The sequence below is a fragment of the Styela clava genome, chromosome 2 (genome assembly GCF_964204865.1).
Source record: "Styela clava chromosome 2, kaStyClav1.hap1.2, whole genome shotgun sequence".
In the NCBI taxonomy this organism is placed as follows: Eukaryota; Metazoa; Chordata; class Ascidiacea; order Stolidobranchia; family Styelidae; genus Styela; species Styela clava.
This window is the reverse complement of record NC_135251.1, coordinates 15269252-15288443: the sequence shown is the minus strand read 5'-3', so window position 1 is coordinate 15288443 and position 19192 is coordinate 15269252. Positions and strand designations below refer to the sequence as shown.

The window sequence follows — 19192 nt, the reverse complement described above, 5'->3', positions numbered from 1 at the left end:
TGGAACCTTCGGCAATCTCATCGTTATATTTTCCATTATATTAGACAAGAAAGTACATTCTGGCGGAAATATATTCATAATTAATCTGGCAATTGCTGACTTTTTGGCAAGTATTGGTTATTGAAGTTATTGTTCAATAAATTCAATTTGCTCATATTTATCATAATGTTCGCGTCCACATGACAGTAAGATACCGAGGTTTGGCTCTATGAATAATTAGAAATAGCGAACATGCTTTTGAATACCCACTTCAGCGGACAAATTCAAACAATTTGATTGCTTATCACTCATTCATTCCACCGCAAACGGGTGAACTTTTGTTAAAGAGACTTTGTGCGGTTATCGAATATAACTATTTTGAAATACAGGTATGTTCCGTCATTCTGCCATGCACAGCGGCAACGGTAATAAAAGGAGATAGAACACTAGACGACGTTGTTTGTAAAATAGCCGGATTATTGGCTACGACAACGTGTGCTTGCTCTCTATGTAATTTGACATTGATTGCCGCTAACCGGTTAGTACACAAGCAAATAATTCATTTAACTATACTTTCTTCAGTTCTCACTAGGTACAATATACTGTAAGGAAACAGTTTCTACAAAACCATCCACTCACCTTAGTCCATTCTGTAAATTAGAGTAATAATATCCTCCAAGATAGAAACTTTACACTAACTGTGGCAGTAACTAATGTAAAAATTAATTAATTGTTTCACATGATATCGCATAATACTCTAAAGTCTAAAATACTCTAATCCTTATTTATGTTCCCAAAAATTTTTGATGATTTAAATTACTGTATGTATGTATGTATACATAGGCATTAAATTTAAATTGACCGATATAAATATTTTAAAAGATGGTACATAATCCGTATATTCGAACTCACAACAGGTTTTTCATGTAATTAAAAATAAGTCAATGTTGCTCCCAACCAAAGCAAACAATGTAAGCATAAGAGATTTAATTATCTGCAATGCAATATTGATTTAATTGAAAAGACGCTTCAAAAATTCCTCTCTATTTTCAAGGTACTGGGCTATTGTGAAACCTGCGTCCCATCGTCGAATTTTCACTAAACGTATCGGGATTACATTGACAATCGCGTCATGGTCAATCCTCCTAACAATGCCTCTCTTGCTAGGATGGGGCGTAATCATGTAAGAATAGGAAATTTTATTTTATTATTTTACTTCTGTAATAAACCATGATTACCAAATCCATAAAATAATCATTCTTAGATACAGTCCAAAGTCGTTGGTGTGTGGATGGGACGAAACAAAGTCGATGTCCTACTCATTGTTTCTTATCGGCATGGCAGTGCTTTTACCGTTAGCAATTATCATATTTTGCTACTACAAAATTTTCAGGTAAAAATATTTAGGAAATCACTCAACTTTATCCACACTTAATTTATTCGAAAACCAATTTTAGAGAAGTCCGCCAAAGCAGTAAAAATGTGGAAAGTCTCGGTAGAAGGAGTGTTTCATCGCAAGGCGCTGCGTCTCATTCAATGAAAGCGACGAGGAGTCTAATAAATACATTGTTAACAACGGTGATTGTGTTTTTTGTTTGCTGGACTCCGTATGCTGCACATGCTTTAATAAAGCCTGAAGACGTGAGACCACATGCTAAGAAGGTAGGTAGATATCTCACTCACAAAGAGATTTATTTTTCATCAAATCGGTAAAATATCTTTGACATTACTTCAGTTTTGCGATACTAAATGGTAAAGTGAATCAAAATTTGGGATCAGCATTCAAGAAAGTGCCTCATAGCAATTTTTGGTATAATTCTGTTGATTGTGACTTTTTTCAAATCACAAGCGAGTGCCCTAATGCCCAAACCTTAGAATATTAATCGCAGTCCTGAGGGTAGCCTAGAAGTTTAATATATATCTAAACTAAATAGCTTTCTACACTATAATGACGAGCTATGAGACTTTTACTTCCCATATATAATCTTGGGTACGAGAATCCATAAGTTAATGACAGTTTCAAGCAAAGTTACCCTCTCATGGTCGTGTACAACCTACATGTAATTGTTATAAAAAGATGTTAAAAAATCTTTTAATTTTTGTTTCAGTTTTTTGTGTGGTTGGCACTCAGCAACTCATGTGTGAATTTTATAATATACGGAACAATGAATAATGCGTTTAAAAAAAGATACAAAAAACTCTTCAGATTCATTTTTTGCTTAAAAAAGAACACTGGACATTCTGAATCAATGCGGTGAGTTTAGAAAAGAGTTTTTTTAACATTAATTTTCAATATTATATGAATTAATTTTGTTTTATAACTAACTAACCGAAATATTAAAATATTTTACTCAAGGAATTACAAAAAATGTTATTGAGCCGAATATTTTTTTAAAAAATAGTCTTTTTTATTGGTTTCATTCTTTCTATAGTACGCTCTCACAAAACAACCTTCTCGCTCAGTGCATTCTCAGAAAACTAATTAGTATACTCATTTGAGTGTTACTTCTAACGCCAATGGGAATTTCAATTTTCTTTGATTTAGTGACTCAGTGATGTCGTCAAGAAAAACGAATTATCGCAAGAGCAACAGAGAAGAAGAATGAGAAAAAATGGTTGTCAAAGAGCTTCGTCTTTGTTGTCATCCTTCTATTCGTTGGTCATTCATTAAACTCAATCATATTTGTTTACGTGAATATTTTTCACAAATTGTTATGTAATTATTGTTTGGAAATTTTTATGTTTTTTTTATGTATATAATATATGAATTTCAATATTAGTTTATAGTTTCACCCATATGATGTTAGTCTAATAAAAATAGTTGATTTCGAGATATGGTCGTATAGGATGCATATCAGTAACACAGCTGAAAGTCGGAGTATTTATTGTCGGAGTACACGTATATTGTGTAGGGGTATCTCTTTACCAGTGTACCAATGTATTTCCCAATGCAGGCTTTCAGAATTGCATTGGACGAAATCCTACAGAAAATATATAAATTTTGATCGTCATAATTTTGTTAGCAATTATCTCACATGCTTTTATTTACAATAATATCCATACCAATATTATCCCACTAGAAACCAATAAATTTGAATATTTTAAACTCAAGTTTTGTAATGTGCAATTGCTGCAAATGCATTTGATTTTGGAATCATATCTGTGTTTTTTGAAGCTTATGTGTGAAGATAAGGCACATAACTGAAACGAACTGTCCCACAAAACACGGAATTACAGTAAAATGTATATTAAAAACTAGTGTCCAAATTGTGCATGAGTATTTCAATAAACGCGCATACAATTTTACCGCGTAGTAAATTTATATGGGATCAAGAAAGCTTGTTCAAGTATAATTTTGTCAGCATGAAAGTCAAATGGCTACAGCAAACTTCCTTGCCGAATGCATCGAATGTTATTACATGAAGGTGTACTCATGAGAAAAAACAAGGTTTGGGTGAAATATCGTTGACGTTTTAGGCAAGAAAAATTTGACGTAACATTTAAGCATGAAACTAGTATGCTATGTTTGTCTGCAATCATGATGAATTTAGTTTGTTTGAAGTTTGAGTGAATGAGAAAACTGTTATGCTGAAGCTTCTCCTTATGTCTGGTATATAACAAAAGAGAATACTGAATTAAAGCACTTCACATGTTCGAATTTGCTTTATTGCAAGACAAATATGTAGAAAACGTCGTGGTATCTGTATCATTATGTGAAATTTATCATACACAGATTATTAATTCAAACGGACAAAAGTTTGTTTTATGCTATGATGTTATTTCTAAACAACATACTTGCCATATTGTGTTCTATGCTTAGCAAACATGATTTACATTCGTAGTTACGCGCTTCCTACGTCAACTAATGATGTCGTGTCAGGAAGGCAACATATTGTGTCCTTGGAAAATACTGTTAGACATATCATAAACATTTGCGATATACAACAAAATAATTGGTTAAAATTTTTATGTTCGAATATAGAGTTTGGGACAGATAAAAATCTTGATCTAATTGGCGTTTGCAAATATGGCTTTGAGAAAAATCTTTTCATTGTAGAGAAATTATTGGTGAATTTACCAAATGTTTGATACTAGTAAACAACGTCGTTTTATTACCCGGATTCAGTTTGGCATTTAAATATCAAAGTGCTTTTTTTTTGTTCTTACCGTTTTTACGCATGATTTATAATCGAGCACGGAAAGTTGGGGTTAAATTTCAAAAGTATGTCTCAAATTCAAGTATGTCTCAAATTCGAAACATTTGTAGTATTTCCGAAAAATTTCCTTCAAGCAAGGGGAAAAAATGTGAATAACTACTTTTTCGCTCAACCTTAATAGATTTTTAATAGGTTATCATGACGAATAAGACATTTTTCTGTTAACTGGTATATGATTATTATATACCTTGTATGCTTATTGACCGTATAAGTATTGCCTACATTTCATCTTTTCTTACGTGCACTGTAAAGAAGTTCATCCTGCTAGTTCAATTGGGTTTAGCATTAATAAAAAGAAATAGATATACGATTATATCACATACTCTAATCTAATTACACTAGAACGCACAACCAGTTGTAAACGAGCACAATACACCTTTAGTATATTTGTTTGCTATAATACAATTCAATCAAAATGGCAACAGAAGAGTGTTAATTTTACGTTCTATTCTACACATTTTTTTGTCTATTTTACAGTTGTTTCACAGCCTGACCATTAACGTGTGGTATTTACTAAGATCAAACAATTCATCATTTCCTCGAACCGTTAGAGTGGTTTACCATCAATTATTATTTGTCGGAATTTGCGAGTTGATATATGGCACATTCGGGCAGTCAGCTTTAGCTGATCCGCCTGAACATGTGGTGGTATTTTATTTGTATTTGTAAAAAGTACATGCTGGCAGAGAAAGGATCGCGGATGAACTAGTTTTTATCATAGCTGAAAATTGACGCATCAAGAGCTTAAATAATATTCGAGATGGAAGATGAAAATTCTACAGTTTCCCCACAACATCACGACACGAATTACTGGCCAAATTTTGGAACTTTGCAGGCAAGTATTTTAAATATTAAAACCAATGCAAAGCGCAAAATATTTCTATTTTCATTAATTTTTGTAATATTCAGAATTTTTTTTTCGTTTCACAGTACTTCGAGTTTATTTACATCATGTCAATAATACTTCTCGGAACAATCGGTAATTTGATCGTTATATTTTCAATCGTGCTAGAGAAGAAAGTGCATTCATCTGGGAATATCTTTATCATTAATTTGGCAGTGGCTGATGTATTGGTGAGATAATCCTAACTTGAGTCTTACAAAGAATATAAAATGTTCTTGCAATTTTCTTTGTTATTGGTTGATATACCACTAATAAAGAGTACAAAAAATTAACTACATTCAGGGCAAGAATAAATTCATATGAATAACGGTATTTGTAGAAGAGTCAGTTTGTTGAAAAACACGAACTGGCCTTTGTGAATTTTATTCCTAGACTAGAATTTAGATTAATATGCGAAAATATCGATATATATATTTATATCGCGCCAACGAATCTTACAGTATTTGCTTTCAGAGCAAATCTTACGCTTCATTCACATTGACTTCTACTGGTAGGTGTGTTCCGTGACCTTACCTTGCATAGCAGCATCAATAATAAGAAGCGAAAGAATCGTTGATGGAATATTTTGTCAGATAATTGGATTCATAGTCACCATTACTTGTGTTTCTTCTTTGGCTAATATGGCTCTGATTGCATTCAATAGGTATGGTTTTTAATTTTTTTTGTAAGAAAAAAAGTTATTTGAGTAATCGTCTAACAAAGCAAAAACAGACGATAAGGTTGTTCTCACCTCATAGACATACCAAACATTCTTTTGTCTCTTCCTTCCCACTAGAAGGTTTTGGTGTATATTTCAAGTTTCCAAAAAATCAGGCATTCGGCCTTTAACCATAGTTCAATTAAGTCCAATCGAGGCTTCATATTTCCCAAATGGTATGATTGATAGACTTATTTAAAGTACATAATTAGAGTCGTTTAAATACTAAAGTAGTTTTATTCAAATAGTTAATCTTAGATGCAGAAATAAACATTTAAACTTTTATTTAGGGTCGTTTCTTCGCACCATGAAATCAATACTAGTAAACAATCTAAACATATGTATTATTTGTTCAGATACTGGGCGATAGTAAAACTAGTTTCTTATCGAAAATACTTCACTAAAAATGTCGGAATCTTTATGGCAATAATGTCATGGATTTGGTCATGCCTAATCACAATGCCAACATTGGCTGGATGGGGAGAAATCACGTAAGTACATTTTATAATGAACCCGAAAAAATGTATCAAAGATTTCAATTATTTACGGTTTGACCAAATTCTCGCATTGAGTCACATTTACACAAACGAATTTTAATCAGGAATTTTTCTCCAATATTTAATTTCTCTTAGTGTCCTCTGCGCTATTTTAAGAATACACATTTGAGAAAGCTAGAAATAAATGCATCAGGTTGCATATTTATACATTTTGAAGTTGCTTTTGCTTTCTGGTCACCCTTACCATAGGGAACTTAGACTTACTATTGTCTAAAATATAAAAGATCATGCCCTTTTCTGACATATATATACCTACACACTAACATTTACTTCTAGATATGATGCAAAATCGTTGATTTGTGCTTGGCATGACATGGCTTCATTATCATATTCGATTGCCCTCATTCTGGCAGCCGTAGTCTTACCTTTGATGACTATACTATTTTGTTATTTTGAAATTCTCAGGTGAGTATAGTAATGTACCGATACCGGTGTATGTTAGTTATTTTCAAATCAGCGACATCACAATTTTCGGAAATTTATATGTGTGTAATGTAACGAATCTGTAATTTATTGTAGTGAAAATATATCAAAGATTTTAACAATAATTAATAATATAGATAAGAAATAAAATACTGAATAAAAATATCTAATACAGAGCATTGCGAAAATACATCTCATCATTTTGATTTTATAGAAAAGTGAACAAAAACAGAAGCTGGGTTAGAAACCTTAGGAAAAAGGGTTCAACATCTTTGGCCAATTATTCTGATAGAAAACCTTCGCTTAGAAGAGAAAGAAATCTCACATACACTTTGCTTACTGCAGTTGTAATATTCTTTGTGTGTTGGACTCCATATGCCCTACATGTTATGATAAACCCAGGAGATATAAGGCCACACTTGAAAAAGGTGTGTTTGTTTTACTAAACATTAACGGTATGAAAACAATAGAAGGAAGAAAAAATTTATTTTTCGAGAAATCTGAATAACGGCTGACTTTAACTTAATTTAAACCCTTTCTAAAATTGAAGAAAGATATAAACTATATTCAAATGATATTATTACAAAAATTGAATCACTTCTTTATGCATATCAACAGTACATTACTTAATAATCGGTTACCGTACGTAGCCTACATAATTACCTATATTAATATCATGAAATGAGTTATCACCACGATGTCATTACTTATTAGATCTTATATGATTGCATATAGGCTTAATTGTTCAAATATTGAATTTCAATAGAAATCGATCATTTCTTAACGTTTACTTCAAATACTAGCATATGTGTAGTGGTTGCAGTATATGTTTTCTAACAACGTACTCGTAGCAAACTAATCATATAAAAACATTGAAGTAAATGAATGGATATGTTGCTATTACTTACAAACACCTGTGCTATGTAATACCATACACATTTTTTTAGTTTTTAGTGTGGCTGGCGTTAACAAACTCTTGTCTAAATTTTATTATATATGGCGCTATGAATCCCGCATTTAAGAGAAGATATAAAAGGCTACTTCATTTTATTTTTCAATGCCAGCTCGACAAAACTGACACAACTGAATTACAGTAAGTATTTAAATAATTTTATTAGTTTTTTGTCGTGTCACACAGGACACCTTCCCCAAGTCTTGATTACTTTATATTAGAAGGGACCAATAACACACCAAGATTCGGACATTGTTATAATTCAATTATAACGCACGAGCAGTAAGTAATGTTTGCATATTCAAATTAAGCAAGAGTTATGTCCTTCCCAAAAGTTTTCGGTCGTTAAACGTCCACCTATAGATTTTGTAAATATTCTTGTTGTTATCAACACAAAAAAGGGCCTAGTCAGCGATCAACAAAAACCTCCTGCCATGAGACGATGCTCTTATAGTACAGTATAATTACCACTTGAATGCATTTTTTTTTCAGACCAACATGCAACAGGAAAAAATGAAATTCATTGGTTACTCTCAAATTAAAAAAGAAGCATATATATGCTTTGTGTCTCTACGGCTTTACGATAAAAATAGGGCTTAATTTGCAAAGTGTTATTTGTTTGACTTACTAAGAAGATGTGTTTCTGTAAAAACCAAAGTACTGTATTGGGGAAGTCATAAAAGAATAGAATATAGTTTTGTTTCAATGGCAAAGCCAACCGTGTCTCAGAATTGACATTGTACATATCAGCGGAAACGGAATCGTTACCTAATTTTACTATTTTAAATACAATAGATAATACACATGAAGAAAATCGAGCAATTAGAAAACTAGGATATCTTTATTTTATATTAATGAATACATTGTTGATGCTGATTACTTCTTTACTCCACTCTTCACCCGTCACTGCCCACTGCTACAATAGCGTACGACTTATATATATAGAAGTTCGACGCTATCGTAAACAGATTCACAGTGACGTGTTAAATGAGTTATACTTTTGCTAAAGGGACAATTAGAGTTTTAGCTTATGTGGTACAAACGTGTTAGGTAAGAGAGTTTTTTTCGAATAAGAAAAAGGTTTTTTGACTAGTTTAGATCTATCTGAATCATCATTTTGTGCAAATTACTAATATTCCCTACAAACTTTTGTGCTAGTCCAAAAAAATTTTGCAGCATGCCTATTGAGCTATATATTAAGGAATATACACATGGGGTTGTAAGTATGATATCGGTACGACCAAATAATGTCATTCCTAGAAGATTTACCAGATAGTTATGCAACGAATGCACGTACAATTATAACAAAAAAAGGCTTTTTCTTGATAACACTTTACGTAGGCCTACTGAAAAATTTTCTAAAGTTCACAAATAGGGTTTTGCAATAATTTTGGTAGATATTTTGTAACTGCACTTTGTTTATACTTTATGATACTATGACCCATTCTAAAATTTTTGCTTGCTTTTTCTCTGTGACTGAAAGCAAATGAAGATTTGTGAATCTTATTATAAGATTGACGAAAAATAAATGGTACATTAATTTTTGTTGAAGCATTCCGACTATTTACAACTATATTTTGATATATGCCACGTAAATATTTTTACACAATAACAACACCACTTCCCGGATTGCCATCATTCAGACACTCATTTTTTAAAACCATCACCGACGCTTTCAATCCATTCTCAACTAGTGTATTCGATATGTCGTTTAATTGACTGACTGTGATCTGTGGTGTGGTCGCTTTTACGTACGCTATCCAACCTGACAATGAAAATAAAATATAGAACTAAATACTAATTGAACAAGTTGACAGATAGAGTCAATTAAAATAAAAGATTCAAAGTTCTGACCACACGTAAACCATACGCCTATATAAGTTTAATAAAAAATCATTTAGTAATGAATAACCGTGTTAAAAACAAATTATTTCGAGACAATTGATTTCAAGTTGATTTTTAAGATGCCGCAGCTGTTGAAAATCAAAATCCACACACATATTATATAGGAGACAATTAACAAAGCATGTTCTAAATCAAAAGTCTGCGATGGCCCTTAATCTACCAAACTTACCTTCTTTTTGAAAACCGACGAACATGAAATAAGTCTGGTAGTCAGTCAGAAATATGAATTCGTGTTGAGCAAGGTCCGCAGCCTCTGTAAACCCGAGGAAAGATTTTATTGTACTCGTACAGATTGGCTATCGATTTCAGCCAAAATAAAGTATTTTATGAGATCGGTTTTACTTTACATAATCATTCACTATGGCAGAGTAGGATGGAGTCTTGCCGACGTATGTTTGCACAAAGGCCGGCAGCATCTTCATTCGACATCAGAACATTTTAAATTAAATGCTTGTCAATTTGTAAGATTTACGGGGTTCTCCCACTAAAAGCTAATACTTTTCATGCGCACAGGGCAGTGGTTCCCAACCCTTTTCAATTACTGAGCCTTTTCAAAAAATTACGTGACTGACAGACTCCCAAATTTTACGACTGACCGACGGCTCACATCACTTGCCACTGGTATTCGATTACATCATTGTGATCAAATACAATTATAGAAATGTTCGAGCAACTGCCATACGGGCATCTAATTTTAGCTCATATAGCCTCCATACCAATTGCATCAATGATTATTAAATAAAAATAATATACCACGTGTACAAATGTAAACCAGTGAAAGTCAACACTGCCCGAAAATGTTTCGCCAAAAAAGTAATAGGTTTTTAACACAGCCTCCCAGTAGAAGAAACACCAAAAAGCACAAGTAGTAAAAATTTCAGAGAAAAAAAGAATGTTCATACCCGCACGAGCAAGCTTCCGTATTCCGACGCTACTATCAACATTGAAATGATAAAACGCCGTTCTGTACTCCAACTCTGAATCACAAAATATAGAACATATCGTTGAAACATCAACGTGAGTTTTTATAATATGTAAGAAGTTGGAATACCCATAGCAGCGCCAAATATACTCACCACTAAATCTATTGATCTTGTATACACCATTTTTTCTTGTACGGAAAAACTCCACACGAATAGGTAATATGCTGAGTTGCCTGATAACAAAATGCTGTGATTGTGATAACTATGTGATTATGCTTAGGCAGTTAATGCAGTGGTATACTATACCTGCTCGAAAATGTTGCCAAATCTATAACCACGCGATCTTTTTCTTCGGTAATATTCTGAATATTCCAGCACCCCACTGGCTTTTGTGATCTGGGGATATCCAGAACATCATAATAAGGCCCCATTGGAAGCTAAAAGATTGTTACATAAAGTTAATGAAATTTATCATCATAGAACATAGTTTCTACTAATCACTCACCTTATTCCATTCAATGTCCTTTTTCAGAGGAGTTCCGCAAGTTTTACCTTCCGAAAAATCTCCATATATAATAAACGTTACAAGTATTAGGTTTACACCAGTACAAATTGCCATATTGTAGTCGAAGGTTGAAATATTTTTAAATTTATAATGTAGAACTGAAAAATATTACTCAAATTACTTACAATACTCCAAAATGAAAGTTTTGGTTCTATAACATTTCAACTTAAACGTTGCAGTAGCCCGTTACTGGGGTATGGGAGTGGGCTGGGGATTCTATTATCAAGATGTAATGCGGTTACATACACCATCACATCCATCCAATGTTGTACTGCATTGTTTTTATTCAACACTCGGCGGGCAGGTTTAGTCTGAATCTCTCCAAACTGTACATGGAAGCATATAGATTATGTTTAAGAAATGAAAATCATAGATTAATAAATTCAACTATCTATAGGTTTGCGTTGAGGTTTATTAAGATTTAATTTGTTTCATTCTAAGTGCCATCATTTTTCGAAAACCATAATCGTCCTAGTGCAACAATCCAATTACACTAAGAATATATGACAAATATTATATAAATACTCCTTACATATATATTTTCCACAAATAAATGTAAACCATCCGTGCCTGTCTCCTGCTCGGCGAAAATAAATATATGAATCTGAATAACACAAACATTTAATAACTCAGTTGGGATCAATTCAATTTAATCAATTTAACAATCAATATACAATAACACTATAATTTGCGACTATGAATGATACCAATGACGTAACGAAAAAATACTGATTGAATATAGTAAATCAAAATTTAATATTGATTAAAATAATTCAATTAAAAATACAATTTCGAATATTGAGTCAGGGTAGGGTGAAACAGCAAAATCATTAGTGAATATAATCAGTTCAACATAAGAATTTTACCTACTTAGCAATTAACTCGCTCCCTGTCGTTGAATTTTACCTCACATGCTGTGTAACAAGCACCAGTAACAATTTTGACTAAAATGTCCCCTTTTTCAAATTACCAACAAGTAATTCGAATTCGACTCTTAACTATACAATAAAAATATGTTAATGTGACCAAAGTCTGACGAAATCTTCTATAGCCCTATATATACATTTGATTATGTTTATAGTCGAATACAAGAAAAATGGAGAAAAGAAAGCTACAAACAACGCCGTAGAAACGTGGATAATTGATTTCTGGGCGTAAAGTTTCAGTACAAATCACCTCTAGAAGTAAACAAATAAACCTAAAGATTAAATAAGTTCTGTGAAAACGTGGAAAATTGATTATTGTGCGTGACATATGTAAGATGCTAATTATGAAGTCATTATTAATGATTTATGTCTCTTGATGCCACTGTTGAGCTCTCTCTCTCTCTCTCTCTTGAGGTACTGCATGCTGCCTAGTGCTATTATTTATGATGCCTGTGTTATATCCATGACACACTCAAGCTTCCGGAACAGTTGTGTGTTTACCAATAAACAAACATGAAGTCGATCCTCTGATTTTTGATGAAAATGTTGCTAAAACTGGAGAACATTCGTTCGTGAATATGATATTTTCACCGGAGCACTGAATGACAAAGCTAAAACACGCATACTGCTCAATTTGGTTGGAAACAAGGGCAGGCCCAAAAATGAGTCTTTCACATAGGAGTCAGCAAGAGGTGACATTTCTGCTGGGTATCGTAATGATCTAGCTAGAATGTATGAAAAGTAAATTTGCTAAAATATGCCTACCCAAGTCAAACATAGAACTAACGAGACATCAAATTAATATGAGAGCACAGGTGTCAGCTAAATCTATTCAATTATTTGTACAGAATTTTGATCGGGGTTTCTGATGATAACCTGCGAAGACTATTTCTGAAAGATACTACTAGTCTTACATTGAAATATCTATTGAAATATGTGTGATACATGAACTTACGAATGAGAGAATGAAATCTCTATCGGTAACTGCAGCGAAAAAGGTTGATTCTGCATCTCATCATAAAAGATACACGCTGGGTAGTTTGATATCTAGACCAGTGGTTCTCAACCGTCGGTCCGAGGCAACCTTGCTGCCGGTCCGCCAAATATATTCCAATATAAATATATTATTAGCAAATTGCAAAATACAAAGTATTGACGTCATTTTATTTTAACTCTTATTGATTCGTAGTACCGGTATTCGCCTGACAACCGAACTTGGTGAGAGGTCCTATGCCCATTTAAACCCTGAACGGTTGGATATTTGTTAAGTCTATGACCTCATAACGGCGGCCTACGTCATAACGGAGGAGTTTGATAGCACATAGTACTAGGGTTGGGATTTCGGAGCAAGTTTTTGAAATCCCGGTATTGAACCGTATATTCCCGGAATTTTTCGGGATTAAGTAAAACATTGAAACAACTTGCATGACAATAAAATCACCTATTTATTTCATGCAATATCGACACAGATATATTAGAGCATCTAGGACAGTGGTTAGCAACCTTTTTTTTTATGGCGGCACACTATTTAGCTATTTAAATATTTGCGGCACACCTATCACAAAACGCAAACATTTTCTACTTATAAAGAGTGCGATAGTCGAACGCAAAAAATGGTTAATAGTTGCCGATATTACAACTGTTTTCTTGCATTAATGTAAACGAGAGCGTCTTCGGAGCACCTCACATTTTTGTAAACGTTGCGCGGCCGCACGGGTAATACGTGGCATTCAAACGCGCCTCCGATCACGCGCTTAGGTTTTGCTCGCCTTTCTACGTTACGCCCTTATTATTATCACATGCAGTGTCAATTTTTCACAACCTAATTCATTTTTGTTACAATTCAATATGTTTCTCCCATTTCTAAAATCATCAGAAACTATCTAAAAAAAGATAACCGTTTTTGTGTTCGAGATATGAAGTAATCGTCAATAAGTAGTGCAATTTACTAAATTTATGAAGGTTTCATTAAGTTTCATTGCATCACTGTTTGGACTATCACGCGTTTCGCCAGATTGCTGGCGTGATTACAGCTCGGGTGGATAAAATAGTATACTTCCATCGAATCGAATAATTTTAACGAATTGTCGAATATCGAGTTGAATTCGGGATTTTATTCGGATGTTTATCTTTTGGGTCGGCTTTGATCTTTTTGTCACCGTTTGTAAATTAACTGCCTTAATTTTAAGCTAAAAATCCTTTATTTCTGACGCCGGAATGCGGATATTTTTGAAGACGATAGTTGACCTTCTTGATTTTACTTTTTTATTGTGGCTGTTTTTATTTTTATTTTCGTATTAAATAGTAAATAAAAACCCTGCAAACTCATTGCGTAAATCCTGAATGCTATTTTGAGTTCAAATGATGATTAAATAAGTCGGCAATAATGGCAATTCTACTAGTCAAATAATAATTCCTCGGTAACATTTTGCACAATAATTCCACTTAGTCTGACTGACTCAAACTGTAAGCATGGATGTTTTTTTTTTCAAAATAAGTATTAAATAAAATGGTATATCCTACAATTTGTGAGAATATCTATATATGTGGATAACGAAGCCTTAAAAACCCGGGATTCTTTGGAAATAATCGCGGAATCGGGATTAAAAAAAAAAAGTCCGAACTCGGGATTTCCCGGGTTTCAACCCTACATAGTACGGTACCAGATTGAAAAATTCTCAGTTCGCACGATCCGTAATTTGACAGTAGGCCTATAATTTAGCGAGGTTTGATAGTTAAATGAGGCCAAACAAACAGCAAAATATTATTCAGCTCAAACGGCTCTACTTCGCCCTGCAGAAACTTCATTAGAACAGCGTTTAACACGTTTAATGTCAAAAAGACAGCAGCAAATTTCCTATTAAATTGGATTGTCCTTTTCTGCACCGCATGCTTTTGTCCTAATTTCATTCCTTTGATTATGTTTTGTGTTCATGACACTTTTGGTTAATTTTGAAGGTCCGCCGGTCCGCGAAAATTATTTAGAAATTTTATCGGTCCGCGAACTGAAAAAGGTGGAGAACCACGGATCTAGACCAAACAAGTCAGCAAAATAAGTTATTCATAGTGTGTAAAAATTCAATCCTGTTTACCAATATTGTGGTTTACATCAGTGGTCGGCAACCATCGGGCCACAGCCCATCACCGGTCCACGGAAAGGTGACGCAAAAACGGATAAGGCCCTAGTCACACCTCTAAAATATACCAACCACAAACCTTACGACTAAGAGAACAGCAATTAAAGCAAACCAGACAGACAAACACAACGCATCTGAGCAGCGTGTCTGACTTCATAAACAATTTCCACGTCAATATGTAGCAATAATGATGCGTCCCCTGCATCTGCGTGAGAAAGTCTCACATCAGTACGAATAAGATCTCGATAAGAATGTAGCTAATGACTCGCAGGCAGCACATATTGTAATAAAATTAGTTATGGCTAAACAAACATCAATAATCCAATTCTTGAATGACTGCGCATCAATTTCTAACGGAACTGAGAGTGTGGTTATACCGGAAACATCATCCGATAAATAAAACACTTTGAAGAGCAAGTACAATGAATTGTTTTTGCTATATTAATTTATACCGCAAATGAGAGCAACTAAATTTGTCCATTTTGCGTTCTTTGTCATACTAAGCTCTCAAATGAAGGTTTCGAAACTTCTTCGAACTATGAGATTGTCTTGTTAACGACGAGATTTTCTTTTAAAAAACAGTTGATTAAAATTTCATAAGATAATGAGTTGAAAAGCATCTTTGCGATATATATCTTGGCACTCTTTTGGTCAATTCTCTTAGATGAATACCCAGACATAGCAACATAAGGTTTACATGAACTGTTTCGTTTCCCTATATGGGAGATCTGGTTTTCAAAATTGACAAATAAAAAACGAACTACCGAAATGGGCAGCAAACAAATGCAGATCTGACATTAAATAGCTTCAGTGATCAACAGCTAGCTACCTTCCGCATTGCGAAGTTACTCTAATATTACAGATGTAGCCGGCAACAGTTTTCCTTGTGTCAAATGTCAATACATTTGTGTGAGTGTAGCAACTGGTTTTGCCTCAAATTATGCATTCAAATATATTCCTCTCGGTTGCAAAAGTTGGAAGCACGCCTATTCGGCTCACTTAGAAGTATATATCGCACATGAGGCTATCTATTCGTGAAAATTGAAACTGCCGAGAGCTATCGGTGTGAAATAAACAATGTTATTTCTGATTGATTTTCCATGTACTCACCCCCAATTATACCCAACTTTAGGCGCTCAGGACCTCCCCTGATAGTTGAGGCTAACTAACTAAATGAAAGAGGACTTGTTCGGAAGAGTATTTTTTTTCTGCTGAAGGCGAAGGCAGCCTTCTCAAAATTTCAATTTTCGATTTTTCTGACGCGATAAATTGCAAGAAAATTGAAAATGTCATGAAATCTGGATAAAACTTTGTTGATTACAAATAATCAAACATTTGTTTAGCGCTTGAAGTTCTGAGAACTTGTTGTTGATATTATAACTCTAAACTCTTCCTCGCCTTTTCTCTGTGACTGAAAGCAAATGAAGTTTTTAGGTCGACAAAAACATGTTACACTTATTTTTGCTTCAGCATTCTGTCTAAATACAACAGTATTTTGACATAATACAACAGTATTATGAAAAGTAAATATTTTTAACCAATAACAACAACATTCCCAGAATCGCCGGCATTCAGACATCACCGGTGCTTTCAATCCATTCTCCACTAGTGCATTCGATATATGATTCAATTGGCTGACGGTGATATGTGGAGTGGTCGCTTTTACGTACGCTATCCAACCTGATAACGAAAACAAAATATACAAATAAATAGTAATTGAAGTACAAGTTGCCAAAGGTTTTTCAAAAGTCACTGAAATGTATGTACATTGTACATATGTATCTGTTCAGCCAGAGGATCATTAGTAGCCTACAAACCTGGGAAGAAATCAACAAAGTGTTTAGTTTCAACCAAATTCTGACCGCAGCTTAAATGAGAAAGCATGATTTATTAGTATCTCAAGACGTGTTAGAAATAATATTATTTCGAGAAAAAAAGTTCATTTTTGCGAGACAGCATATTTTATGAATTCTACATATTATATGGATAGGATAGAGATCTTCTGTACCAAAAGCCTCTAATGAAGCTTTTTCGTTACCTTCTTCTTGGCATCCAACGAGCATGAAATAAGTCTGGTAGTCAGTCAGAAATATGAATTCGTGTTGAGCAAGGTCTGCAGACTCTGTAAACAGGAAGAACGTTTTTATTGATAACGTTACTCCGGTGCTTGCTTTACTTACACTACACAGTTACACTACATTTTAATGTGTTACGGGGCCATATAGAACCACAACATCCACATGAGTACTGTCGTTACTGTTAGTGGGATTAACATTGAATGATACGAAAAAAATTAACAGGCAGGGGATTAGTATTTTAGGTGTATATGTATTTATCGTATCTTCGTTGACGAAAACGGTCAATAAAAGTATAAAATATTGAAATTGGACAAATCTAAATATATCTCGAATTGCGGCAAGAATTAATACGAAAACGCATTCAGCTGTCAGCCTCCGCTGTCAAATTTTACCTGTTTATTTGAAGAAAAAAAATTCACAAGGTTCCGCAACTAAACTTCAACTCTTCCGAAATAAACCTGATGGCTCAGTAATTTGATAAAATGGCATAAAGAAAACAATGCGTACAACCATGTGGAAAAAGTGGAAAAAGTGTCTGCTCGACTTCAAATTATTTTTATTGTTGATTGTTACGGAGATAAAAAGGAAGTTGTTGTCCAAAGAAATATACATTGAAATTGTAGCGACTAGCGAACATTCAGCTTGATTGGTGACTCATAATATTGGAAAATAATAGCATAAATGATTAAACATGTTAATAATACAACCCATGTACAAATGTAAGTCAGTGAAAGTGAACATTGCAAAAAAATGTCCACCTAAAAGTAATAAACATTTCGCATAGGCTTCCTGTTAGAATAAGTAACACCGAAAGAAACAAACAGTAAAAAATTTGAAATTTGAACACCCTCATCTGCAGTCTCCCGTATTCCGACGCCATTATCATCATTGAAGTGGTAGAACGCCGTTCTATATTCCATCTCTGAATCACGAAATATAGAACAAATCGTTAAAACATCAACGTGATTTTCAAGTAATAGATGTAAACATTTGATATACCGATAGCAGCTCCAAATATACTCACCTCCAAATCTATTCATCTTGTAAACACCAGTTTTGGTCGTTCGAAAATACTCCAGACGAACAGGTAAAATGCTGACTTCCCTGATAACAAAAGTACTTGCAGTGGTGATTGCAATTACGCTTCAAGGCCAGGGGTCAATGTAGTGGTATACTATACCTGCTTGAAAATGTTGCCATATCTAAAACCACGCGATCTTTTTCTTCGGTAATATTCTGAATATTCCAGCAGCCGATTGGTTTCTCTGATCTAGGTATATCCAGAACATCATAATAAGGACCCGATGGAAGCTAAAAAACACATGAAAATTTAAAGAAATTTACGATCATACAACACATATCACAATTGTCATTACAGTGAATATTAGATGTGAATAACACAAAACACAGAAAGCAATAATTTTTTTTTAACAAATGCATTGCCGACCGACGTAAAAGACTAACTATATCGACGGTTCTGTCTATATGAAACTATAATGATCTGATCGGATCGAAGTAGTCTGGGTAATGTCAATACAATAAGAATTTTTCACTACTCACCTTATTCCATTCAATGTCCTTTTTCAGTGGAGTTCCGCAAGTTTTACTTTCTAAAGACTCCCCATACGCAATCATCATTACAAGTATCAATTTTACGGCAATAAAAAATACCATATTTATGTCGAAGATTAAAATATTTTCTAATCAATAATATAGAACTGAAATATATAACTCAAATTACTCACAATCTTCCAAAATAAGGTGCAACAATCCATTAAAACTAAGTATATATGACAAACATTTACGCTGCTCGAATATGATCTCCATATCTCTATATATTTTTCTTCATAAATAAATGTAAACCAGTACCAGTGTATTGGTACAATGTACTTTGTACTAGTACAATGTTTCATGTACGACGAAAATAAA

The 19192-nt window shown here is 33.7% G+C and overlaps 2 protein-coding genes across 3 annotated transcripts in view; both read right to left on the bottom strand.

Moving 5' to 3' along the window:
• Positions 1 to 5865, bottom strand: part of LOC120335510 (H/ACA ribonucleoprotein complex subunit 2-like protein) — a 33729-nt gene extending 27864 nt beyond the window's left edge. The window contains exon 1 of the mRNA XM_039403020.2: positions 5831 to 5865. Coding sequence (XP_039258954.2) covers positions 5831 to 5850 — 20 coding nt within the window. The 5' untranslated portion in view covers positions 5851 to 5865. The remainder of the gene's footprint in view (positions 1 to 5830) is intronic.
• A 979-nt stretch (positions 5866 to 6844) lies between these two features.
• LOC120336681 (uncharacterized) lies at positions 6845 to 18957 on the bottom strand. 2 transcript variants are annotated; one of them, XM_039404411.2, is made up of 7 exons: positions 11369 to 11386; positions 11063 to 11220; positions 10864 to 10994; positions 10711 to 10790; positions 10537 to 10611; positions 9804 to 9887; positions 6845 to 9494 (listed from the first exon to the last, which is right to left on the bottom strand). In XM_039404411.2, the coding sequence occupies exons 2-7, from the start codon at positions 11174 to 11176 to the stop codon at positions 9331 to 9333; spliced, it is 648 nt and encodes a 215-aa protein (XP_039260345.2). In that variant the 5' UTR covers positions 11177 to 11220; positions 11369 to 11386; the 3' UTR covers positions 6845 to 9330. The 2 variants fall into 2 exon arrangements, with proteins under 2 accessions (XP_039260345.2, XP_077976767.1); XM_078120641.1 differs by lacking the exons at positions 10864 to 10994; positions 11063 to 11220; positions 11369 to 11386 and adding exons at positions 18444 to 18574; positions 18824 to 18957.
• Between the last annotated feature and the right edge of the window lie 235 nt (positions 18958 to 19192).

Excerpts from the sequence above, each read along its gene's own strand:
- LOC120336681 (XM_078120641.1), bottom strand. The coding sequence starts at position 18,937 with ATGGTATTTTTTATTGCCGTAAAATTGATACTTGTAATGATGATTGCG. Across the intron at positions 18,575-18,823 it reads AGGACATTGAATGGAATAAG|CTTCCATCGGGTCCTTATTA; the intron begins GTGAGTAGTGAA and ends TGTGTTTTTTAG. Across the intron at positions 10,791-18,443 it reads ATGGCAACATTTTCAAGCAG|GCAACTCAGCATATTACCTA; the intron begins GTATAGTATACC and ends TTTTGTTATCAG.